Source organism: Streptopelia decaocto (genome assembly GCF_964273445.1).
Source record: "Streptopelia decaocto genome assembly, chromosome: Z".
Lineage (NCBI taxonomy): Eukaryota > Metazoa > Chordata > Aves > Columbiformes > Columbidae > Streptopelia > Streptopelia decaocto.
In genome coordinates, this window is record NC_138657.1 from 58,121,127 (window position 1) to 58,133,214 (window position 12,088).

The 12,088-nt window shown below is 37.4% G+C and overlaps 1 protein-coding gene across 1 annotated transcript in view; it reads left to right on the forward strand.

Annotated features, from left to right (window-relative positions):
- The window catches only part of HCN1 (hyperpolarization activated cyclic nucleotide gated potassium channel 1), a gene marked incomplete at both ends in the record, with an annotated part of 194,651 nt that overhangs the window by 115,723 nt on the left and 66,840 nt on the right, over positions 1 to 12,088 (forward strand). Inside the window, one exon of the mRNA XM_082074987.1 lies at positions 11,800 to 12,018. Coding sequence (XP_081931113.1) covers positions 11,800 to 12,018 — 219 coding nt within the window. The remainder of the gene's footprint in view (positions 1 to 11,799; positions 12,019 to 12,088) is intronic.

The following is a 12,088-nucleotide window of genomic DNA, read 5'->3' on the forward strand; positions in this document are numbered from 1 at the left end:
GTGGGGTCACTTGGATGCTCTGTCAACTTCCTCAGGGGCTTCAAAAGAGAAAAGGAGGATGTTCCCCATCCTGTCCTTCAGAATATGAAGCTGGTATCCCAAAAGTTAGGATATTCATGTATGCTTTAGGTTAACCTCCCTTTGATGGAAGAGGGAAATCAATTTTTTATGAGTTACTCAGTCTTTTTTTTTTTTTTTATGATATTAATGCCTTTAATGATATTAATTTGTGGGTGATGTTTAGGCTGGTAAATAATTTTTCCTTTATATTATTTTATTACCTTTCAAGTTTTGCAGACTGTGGTAAGCACCTGTGGTTTTAGAGCAACTGAATTTAAGAACAGGTCATCAGCAAAGCTCAGATGAGTTCTCAGGAAAAGAAAAGCCTCTGACCTAGATCCAGCCTACTTACTTTGACAGAAAAGGTTTGTTCTTTTCGTAGAGCCAAAATAGAATTTCAGCCGCAAAACTCTTTTGCTTCCTGCTGTCACTACCTAATAAAATAACACACAGCTTTTTATAGGATATAGTATTGGATGAAGGACTGTGATTTACCAAAAAAGCAGACCAGCCACTTGAGGGCTCAGATACTGTAGTAAGTTAATTTCCTGAAGAACGATAAACTAACTGGATGTAGCCTGAAGTCTCAAAGGCATCACATTAGGAAATAAATGGAAAAACTGACAAGAAAAGTGTTGCTTTCAATATCAGCTAAGTGAAGAGCAATACGTAAAACCAGCACTGAACCTCTGCCTTAAAAGGGATGTTACTTAAAGAGAAAATAAAACATTATTAAAATTACATCTTTAGAATAAGGAGAAAAAATATTTTAATTTGCTTATGTGGTACCAAGCATCACTTTACCAGGGAAAGAACCTGTTTTTTAAAGGACTGGAACTCCTGAATCCTAGGCCCAGCCTTTACTCTGCTTCTCCATGTGAAAGTAGCATTGGTTCACCTTGATTCATTTTTAAGCAGATTAAAACATATTCAGACTCTGCGTGGACACATTTGCCTTTATGAGTGGATTATATTAGACTGTTTTAATCTACTGTAATCCTGTTGGGTTTTTTTTTATTTTTTTTTTATTTCCTAAGGACACATTCCTACAAATACTTGGAACAAAAAATTATTTTGCTAGACTATGTATGTATATAGAAAAAGGATGAAGGTATTTATTGGAAAATCAGTCTTTTAATGTTTTGAGATGTTCTTAGGGAATAAGCATTGTGATACTCTGATTTTGTGCATGACTATTTACCTTTCAATTTATATGTCAAGTTGGCCTAGTCTTTTCCTAATAATAACCTTTTCTGCCACTTGCTACGTTAGTTGTTTCCTTCCTTGTTTTTATGTAGCGTGAAAACCGCTTTGAGTCAAAGAGAATAGTGATAGCATTCAGAAAGCTAAATGTCCACTGCCAAAAATATATCATTTTTATTTGTAATTTTATTTGGGATCAGATGCATCACATAATTTGCTGTCTAGTCTGAGTTGTTCACAGAACAGAGAGATGCAATCCCTTCTGCTGAGTTCGTTTTTCTAAATTGGTTGGAAGTATTTTCTGTGATGGTGGTTCTTCCTAACAGTTTTCAGTAAACCAGTATACTATGGAGTCATGAGTCAGGTTTATGTCACTTTGCTGCTTCAGCTGTCTCCCAGAACTGTACTGTATTAAGCCCACAGTATCGTCTGCCTTCCTGACTATCCGATAGTTGAAAATTAAAAGCTTTTCTCCATGGTTGCACTAGAAAAACATTTCATAAATGGTTCGATTCAATGCTTGAGGCTTGTTAAGTAAACTGGTTTGCATTGTATCCAGCCCCTTTCACCAACCGAAAAGAGCAGAAAAAAAGATATGGTGTGTCTGATTTTTTACGGCTCCTGAATAGTGCTACTTCATGAACTTTAGTTTCTCATTGAAAACGCTTCTTTGCAGGATTTATATATTCTCTTATTAGACATGACATTGTTTTGACTCCAGCTTTCTTTTCTTGTAAGAACATAATTCTCTTTGGCATGCATTGTTTTCCAGTGAAATTAAGTTTGCTGAAAACCTGTGGATGTACTTGTAATCACTTATTGTGACCACACAATACTTATTGTGTACTTATTGTGATTACTGCATATTTTCCCTTTGGCAAACAATGTGTATCTGTTCCAGTTAGTCCATTGTAAACAATGGCACTTCAGTTTCAAGATCAAAAACCAGTGTGATTTGAACTTCATCAAACTTTGAGTGTGCTGTGAGACCGGACAACAAAAGCCAAATGTCTTTCTCAGAGTTTTAGATTATTTGATAAATACAATAAAAGGATCTTGAAGAACATAGATCCACATAGAATGGCATGGTAACATCTGCATTTTCAGTGATATGCATTTGGAAAAACTGATTTTTTTTGTACATATTTTGTAATAATGAAATTGGTTTTAAAGGAGAGGAGAGGGAATGCTGGAGCAGTGGTAGCAATTGTTAATAAGACGATGCCACCTAATAGGTTTCAGAACAGATATATAAAAAAATAGTCACAACTGGTAGGCAAAGTCTAGAGCCCCTCAATGTACCTGTTGCAGAAGCAGTTTGCATCCTATAAGAATTCTTTAAGGAACTGAAGCACAAACCCTTTTAAAATGCCCAGCTGCTTCACTGCATTCTGATCTCACTTTTCCTGCAGATGGGCATGACATGAAGTAGCAGGTGCATTTTAGCAAGTTCCTTCACCAGTACTCGCCCGTTAGTTTGTCACTGATCGGCATGGGGGCTTTATTAATGCTGGTGGATTGATCATGTCCAGGCCGGTTTTCTCTCCTGGAAGTCAGCTACCTGCACAGCCTGCTTCAATGAAACTGGCCTTCTTTGTTACCAAGGCCTCAAGTGAACCGGTGACAACTCTCAGGCTGTGTTCAGGAGTTGTTTGGGAGAGTAGTAATTGGCCAGAGCCAAAAGCATCGCTTTCTGAAAAATTCCAAGTACCAACAATCAAATTCAATGGTGGTAGAATGTTTCCTAGCACCGTAAAATTTTCACATGGAAAAACAGACACAGTCTGTACTGTAAACATTTTACTCTAAACGTTACAAAAGTTTTGTAACAGCTTTGTAGGCTGTAATTCCTTAAAACTTCTTTGTTATTAAATGCTAGTTTAAAGAGGATACATGTATTACAAACTTACTTCAGTCTTCTGAGTTCAGTTAAAGGAGCACAGTGACCAGAACAAAGGATGAGTCAGAGCAGGCTGATTCATAGGCAAAAGAATAGCAAAAATATTTTAAAATAAGCTTTAATTTATTATTTCATAACTTTATATATACAGCTGTAGGAATTAATGATTTTACGTCTGATTAGATACAGATACACAGAACAAAGGGCAGTACTGAGCAGTGTACAGGGAAGCCTCACCTATGATATTCTGAGCATTTGTTCTCATGTGAACCATCCTTTTGAACACAACAGGCCTATTCATGTGAACATAATAACTCATATGTGAAAGACCAGGCTATGTGGTTAAGCCAAATGCCTGCACTTCTTTTGCTGTCTGTGAATTGCCACACTGATTTCCATACTGAAAATTATTCATCCTTACCATTAAAAGGTGATCACAGGCAGATATTCTTGCTACTTGCAAATGTGTTAGCAGATAACTATTCATTTTTTTCTGCATCAGGATAAATAATCAAAAGAAAAAAAAAAGATCTGTTATACAACATTGTTTTTGTTTGATGGCTAGTGCCAAAGACATAGCACCAAAACATGAATAAGCTGTAATGACAGCAACGTCTCGTAAGGACTCTGAACAAAGTAAATATATAATATTTAGTCATTCTCCTCCAGTCAAACCTCTTTTCCTGTGGAACACAATGCCAAACGCTTTCTGATTTTTTTTTTCTGCCAGTATTGGTCTTGAAAGTATTGCTGAGTCATCTGCACCATCTGTTATCTGTGCACATATCAGCAGAGAAAAATGTTAAGAAGTTTCTGAAGACTTCTGCTTATTCCACTGAGCCTACTGGTTTAGGGTTATTTCCTTGTATCATATGTACTTACACACTTCCTAAAATATACTCTACTTCTTGCACTTAGATTTTTAGAATAACAGGAGAATTTTTAGTCTTCCAAGTCTGATCCCACCTTGCCTTTACTAGTTTTAGAAAACAAGAGTTTCTTAGTAATAATAGCTGTGACAAGTAGAGATTTTGCATAATAAAACATTCACCATTGCATGACTTTTGAATCAGTAAATATTGCACAACTTTCCCATTGGCCAACCTGGATATTCATTGCAATATTCAAACAACTTATTTGAAAGTTGAAATGCTGAGATGGTATTTTGCTGTAATTTCCTCAAATTTTAACTAATGTGTCCTTCAAAGGTATTGTATGAAGCCAGAGGCAGTAAATTATGCAATTGACTGTGGGACAAGTATGTAAACTATATATCTTTTAATATATCAAAATGTATATATGGATTACTGTTGAAATGGTAGCTTTCTATGATGGCATGACTGGGTGCGTAGACGAGGGGAGAGCAGTGGATGTTGACTACCTTGACTTCAGCTAGGTTTTTTACACTGTCTCCTATAACATCATCATAGGTAAGTGTGGGTTGGATGTGCACAGCAAGATGGATTGAGAACTGGCTGGATGGCAGAGCTCTGAAGGTTGTGATCAATGATGCAGTCTGGTTGGAAGACTGTAGTTAGTGAGGTTCTCCAGGAGTCAGTACTGGGTCCAGGAGGATTGTTGTTCTAGGAATTAAGTAAGATATTTACATATCCTAAGTGAACCCTGGAGTTAATTAGAAAAATGAGTGTTCTAAAGTATAACAAATTACTAATACATTTTCAGGAAAAATTTAAGTACTAGATTAATGTAGGATAAGGTGCAATGGGCACAGACTGAAGCATAGGAAGTTCCATCTTAATATGAGAAAAAAACTTCTTTATTTTGAGGGTGCCAGAGCACTGGAACAGGCTGACCAGAGAGGTTGTGGAATCTCCTTCTCTGGAGACATTAAAGACTCTCCTGGACACATTACTGTGTGACCTGCTCTGGTGAACCTTCTTTAGCAGGTGTTTTGGACTACATGATCTCCAGAGGTCCCTTCCAACCCCAGCCATTCTGTGGTTCTATGATTTCATAGATTTCATAGGCCCAGTTCTAGTCTCTTGCCAGTGTTATGTTCATATAACTAGCCGACCTGGGGAAATTACTGCTAATGGATGTAACTTGTATTCTGAAATTCAAAAGCAGAGCTAGAATTTGAAAATGTGTAGATGCCAAATCCAAAGCATGAGAAACTTTTGAGGACAATAGAGCTTTTATGGAAAGTTAAGTGTAACAAACAGTTGGAAGGGTTTGGTGATTAAACTTCAATCTTTTAGGATTTGCTAAGAAATGTATCTTTTTTTTCTAATTCTGTCTGGTATACCTATTAGAAATGGCATTAACATACAGGTATAGCCTTTTCTTAGAATTCTTTTTTTTTTTTTATTAATTAAATTCTCTTTTAAATAATTCTTTAGTTGAAGAAGTCTTTAAGAAACTGTTGGAAATAATATATTGCAAATAAATATATATAAATACATCATATTATGGTATATAAGACACAAATGCAGCTTAATTGAATTCCCGTTGGAAAAATCTGTAATTTTTACAGTAACTTCGACCAGCTGTGGCTCGTGTCCTCCATATTTCAGGCAGTTGTTTTCTTGGGGCCACTACTGCATTACGGTTTGTGCTGCCATACAAGCAGGGGTGCTTTGTGCTTTCTTCAACTTTTGAAGCCCCACTCAAACTTTACATTCATTTTGTGCAATAACTTTCTGTGAAAACGCTGAAACTAGAGGGCTTACTTATGGACTGGCTACCTCCCTCCATGTTCGTAAATTAAAAGTGCCCACTTCTAATGGATGCTGGGGAAGGACTGGGATAGGAGCTACCTACATTTTCCACAGTATTAATCTTGTTTGGGCTTCATCACAGGATGAGATCATGCTAGCTGCCTAGAAGGAATGGTTCCTCACCCACACCAGCTCCAAAGTAAACCTGGTATTGCTTGTGAGCATGCTATGTGGCCAGTGCCACAGCAAAGCGTTTCTAACCATATACCCATCTGAACCAAGTTCCAGACCTTGGAAATTATTTCTGATACTTTTTAATTTACTAGGATAGACACAAACCGTTTACATCTTGTTAAGATTTGTATCCAGCTTCCCTCTTTTAGATATCACTTTCAGAAGAACCTGAAGGCGATGGTGCACATAAATGGATGTGCGTGACTAAGTATAGGGCAAGCTCTTTGGCGTAGAGACAGCCTCCTCCACCTTTCCTACTATAGTTTTGAAAAGGAGAATCAGGAGTGTGCGTTCAGGAATCCATTTCATTTAGTTCCTAGGTCAATCTTTGTTCCATTATTGTAAAACATGCTCTTGCAAACTGAGAGGACCATTTATGTGACACATGCAGCACCCATGATGTGAAAGGAAAAAGAAACTGAGTCCAAAATGTGGAAACCACTGCTGTCTGTGCAATAGCCTGCTTGTTAATGACATTTCTAAATCAGTTTATATCTCAGTGGACACATGTGGCTGAGGGAAGATAAGCTGTGCCTGAAGGAATGACCACAGTATGGGAGTAGAATTGATTTGTCTCATGAAAACAAAATATCCTGGTGAAAACCTCCATAGATCCCAGTAAAATAGAATACCTTTCTTAATCCACTGAGAAAAATAATTTGTGTTTTGTTGTTATCCCATAGAAGGTGCTGTGTGACCTTACTGTGATTTTTTTCTTATGAGCTGCAAAGTTAATATTACAAAAATATATTTGTGGCAGGTTTATGTGAAATTATGAGACAGAGGATAGCATCCTGTCATGAAGGAAGAGGCTTGGAAACAGACTTTTAAAAATCAGATGTGCCCTGTGATTAATGTATTCTTCAGGATAACGGCTAAGTTAATGTATATGCTCACAGAACTAATTGCAAATGATCAGTGATCATTCCTTTCACAAATGTGAGGATTTTCTAATGTCATCAAGCTAGATTATCTAATCAGTCCTTGGATAAACAGCTTTGGTATTTCTCACAATTACAGTCTTTAATAGTTTTTCCAAATTAATGTCATTTCATTTAAAACATTTTAAACCGATTACTGCTAATCTGGAAACAGTGATCAATCCATTGTCAACTAAGAAATTAAATGCCCTTTTTACTGATTGGTAGGAGATATTTTCAGCTCATAGACGTTTGTGTTTTGTCTTGGTTTCATTTTTCTTTGTTTGTGTGTTGGGTTTCTTTTTAATGTATACATTAAAGCCAGAATATTACATTTAACATGTATTTATATAAATGTTAATATTTAAGAATTATATTAAAGAAACACTGGCTATGTAAACACAGGATTCTTTATTTCATAGAATAAGCTTTTATTATCTCAGAGATATTATCTGTGACTGTGTTATGTAAAAATCTCCTTATGATGCAAGTGCAAAAATGCTTCTCATTAAAAAAAAAACAAACCTCTGTAGGCTAGTACCAGAGGAATGGCCACTCCTCACTTTTGCACAGCAAAGCGTGTTGGAATGGGGTTGTGGAAAATTCCAGTGTCTCGCATTGAAACAAAGTTAGTTTGTCCTGCCAAGCCCTTAGGTTATACAACACAAGTAGAAAAATAATTAAATAGTAATAATTATTCATATAGTAATATTGGTAGTAAGATATATGATTTATAGGATTTGACATTAGAACCAGCATTCTTTTAAAGTGGTTTCTATATTTAGGATAAATCATTAAGCAGCACAAGTGACTGTATTGAAATTTATACCCTCCACAATGGTATTTGTTCCCCATAGAAGCTAAAAAGAGTAACGTTTGCAACTGGTTCTAGAATAACAGGTTGATTATGTGCCTGGGAAGATCATGAATCAGATCTTTCTAGAAGCTAAGCTGAGGCACATGGAGACAGGGAGGTCTCTGCCAGCACGGCTTCGCTAGGGACAAGTGCTGCCTGCCCAACCCAGTGGCCTTCTACGATGGAGTGAATACATCAGTGGATGTGGTCTATCTGGGACATCTGCTCTACCACAACATCCTTCTCTCTGAATTTGAGAGGTATGGATTTGATGGGTGGACTGTCCAGTGGATGAAGAACTGGATGGATGGATGCTACCGAGAGAGACCTGGACAAGCTTGAGAATGGGGGCCATATTAACCTCGTGAGGTTTTTCACCAGGTCTTTTTCTCTTTCTGCTAAACCCTTTCTACCCATCTGAAGACCAGCTGCTCAGGACCATCCATTCATAAATGTCTGAAATGTGCCCAGCCTGTAACAAGGTTATGACAAGTTAAATAGTAATATCTAATGCTGCTTGTATAACAAAATGGCCATTTGAGAGGGCCTTGACCTCCAGTCTGGATTCAGATACAATCATGACTGAAGTGTTAGATTCTAGATACATGGTAAAACATAGATTTGTTTGTTTTGTTGTACATTTTTAGTTATTTCTCTTCTGTCATTACAGCTTACTTATTCCTCATAGTAATACTTCTCAAGTAGTATTTAATTTATTTTTCACTCAGCCTGTTCCATACTTGGTAGAAAGCCATGCTTGTATTTTGTTTCTTCTTGCTTCTACTCGCTCCATTTTTCTTATTCTTTCTTAAAGACAATGGTATTTTACTTAAAACTGTAACTCATAGACTTGAAAAGGATCTCAGTCAACAAATGAAATCAACCAGTGTTTGGATTAGCTCAAAAGCCATGATGTAAAAATATCATTTTACTGAAATAATTTTAATTGAGGTTTATCACAACAAGGGTATGATAGACCAGATCTAGATCAGCTTTTATTTTTATTTAATATTAATAATAGTTATGCTAAAAAATACAGTTTATGAGCAAGTTCCACTGTATAGAGCCCTGCAGGAACTGAGGTTTTGATCTTACCAGCTTTTGAATACTGTGGCTCTAAGAATGCTACTTGTAGCCTAAAAAAACAGGCTATTATTTTTTTTTCCCAGCAGGCAGTTTATTGTTTTCCCCAATGTATTCTATGTAAAGCTGCAACTGCTAAAGACTTTGGTATGAGTCTCTAATAGTTCCATTATTAATTATTTCTACCCAAAGAAGACTGATACCGGCTGGAAGGAAAGTCCTTCAAAGTAGAATGTGCCTTCATTGCTGGAAGCTGCATTCCTGAGGGATCGGGAACTTAGAGTAAAATACCTGCACTGACTGAGACAGGAAGAAGTGTCTGTGTTCCAACTGCATATACAAATCCTGAACTGGAGATTTCTCAGGGAAGATTCTTTCGTTTATTCATTTTTTCTTAATATTTTTATAAAGCCCCAAAGCAAAGGGAACTCATTTCCTTGTTATGCAGTGAAATCTACCTGATTCCCAGCAGTCTAAGATAATTATCTTTTTTTTTAAAATTTTTTTTTTAAGTACAGAAATTGTAAACCTGTTCCTTAGCAATATTTACAACACAAAATTTTCACTTGTGAAGACAGAAACAGGTCACAGATCTGAAAAGCTTTAACTTAGAAAATGAAACACCATTAGATAAAGGAATCATTAATTTGTAAAATGTCTTCTTAGTGAAGAAATAGTAACTTTATCATCTGCAATCCAAGAATTGTTAGCTTCTTTCCTATTACCAGTTACTTTAGCTAATAGGAGGTATAGAAAAAAGCATTTTAATAGACCAAAACCAGAAGAATGGTTAGTAATGTTGACATTTAAATGGCACAAGGGCAAGCCTGCAGCTCTTTTGAGAAATGAGCATTTGAGCAAAGCTTGTATGGGTGAGAGACACAAATACTGATATTTTATATGTAAATTTTATATATACATGCTACTGCTGATTTGGAGATTTGTTTATGCTAACAGGATTATTTTTGGTCCTGTATAATAGACAATGTACTAGATAACTGCCTAATCTTACTAATGTCATCTCAGGTCTTACTTCTTCATTTCTGAAATTATTCTCAGTTCCGTGTGGTAAATACCGCATGTACACTGTGTGCCTCCAAGCACAATTTGTTTTCTTGGATACTGGATGCTCAACAGCTATAAAATTGATCTTGTTTCATTCTTTTGGCAGGGAAAATAGAAAAATCTGACAAGGAGTCCCAGGGCTTTTTGGAATGTGTTGAAGTGACTGCTTTTCTCTGGGAACACTGCCTTTGACTGTCTCTATGTAAAGCTAAAGGGAGGATGCTGACAACACCTTTGCAATTTTAAAAGCTTGTGAGTGAGCTGTTGGGTCCTTCTAATCTGCCAGAGAGAAAGGGAAAGGGTTGCTACAGATCAGAAATGCAGGACCCAGATATTCATCTTTTCTTTTGAGCTATGTTTCACAGACCATGGCTATGAATATGGGTTTGGTATGACTGCAGACTTCTTTTAAATTAAGATGCTTCTCGTATAAGCACAATATTACAAGAAAAAACAGGTTGAGCAGACATTACAAGAAATAATACTCTTCTTTTTTTTTTTTTTTTTTTCTGTTCTCTGAAAGTGAAACAGCTGATAAGATGAAATGTGGTTGTGTGGACAACTCTGAAAAGAAATGGGGCCATGAGAGTACGTTCTTGCATATTAAAACGAAATATTACCTTCTTGCACTTGATGAGTCTTCTTGCTCAGTTCTTTGTGATCCATCTGAGTCATGTCCTGCCCAGAGGTATGGGTGGGGAGAGAGGTGACTCGGATTCGTGGTCCCCTTGGTTGGAAAAGAGTACACAGGATCCTTAAGATCTGTCAATGAAAGACTTGAATTTTGCAGCGTGGCCCAATTGACAAATGGTTTGGTGGCACAAGGATTTACGTTATTTAGGCTCAATTAGTAAACATAAAAAGTTTGCGGCACATGTGTGGCTGTAAACTTTACGTTACTGTATTACTTATAAAAAGGAGAATAAAAGAATAGGAAAATAGAAAAGAAAGAGAAAGAGAGAGCGAGGTTTCGCCACCCTTACTGCTCTGCCATGTGTATGTTGAGGCTTGTGGTCTTGGATCGACATGCAGCGTCCTCTGGTGTCTGCTTTGATGCCTGCGGTGACACTAGTGGGCAGAGTGGTCCTCAGGATGGTGGGCATGCTGCCAGTGCTGGTATCAGAGGGCTTCTTATAGTCCTTTGGTTCGCCTGCTTGCTTGATCTTCAGTCTTTTGCACAGGTGTCACTGGGGGGTGATTGTGAAAGATGGAAGAGTCCTGAAGGGTCGTAGGCAACTTTGAAGGGTCTTGAGCAGTCTGGATTATTCTCCCCTACTGCCATGCTGGGCCTATCAGAAAAAGGAGCTGTGTGACAAATCCCCCCTGCCACCTGTACCAGCTGGCCTTTCTCTGTGGCTTGTTGGCTTGTTCTTGACATGTAAATGGCAATTCACCTTCTCATGATCTCCCATCTCATGCTTCTAGGGATGGCCCATCTCCTGTGGCTGCAGAACTGTTTTTGCCACAATGTTTGAGACACTACCCTTTCAGTGTCTCTGCCATGGGCTGTAAAATAAAATTGACCTTCAGTCTTTTTGTAATTAGGTTAACACCCACATTTAAGAATACAATCATGTATAGTCAATCTTATTTCATCTCACTGTGCTAAGTATTTTTTGGCAGAATCTCTGATGCTTTATCTAACAATTAATTTAGAAGAAATATCTCTTCTCAGGCACAGAGAATACATTACCAGACTGCTGTTTCAGAGCCAGTAATCTATGATCCCGCTATACAGGTACAAATGTATTTTTCCCTTCAGCTGCTTGCTGGCTCAGTCACTTGTCTCTTTTCTTGCAGAACGATTCCTGGGGGAAGCAGTACTCATATGCGCTCTTCAAAGCCATGAGCCATATGCTCTGCATTGGTTATGGAGCCCGCGCCCCCGTCAGCATGTCCGACCTCTGGATAACCATGTTGAGTATGATCGTGGGGGCTACTTGTTACGCCATGTTTGTAGGTCATGCCACTGCCCTCATTCAGTCTCTGGATTCCTCACGGCGACAATATCAAGAAAAGGTAACTCATTTTAACATAACTCCTTAAGTTTTGACATAAATTAAGGGAATGTTCTGACTGTGGAAAAGGC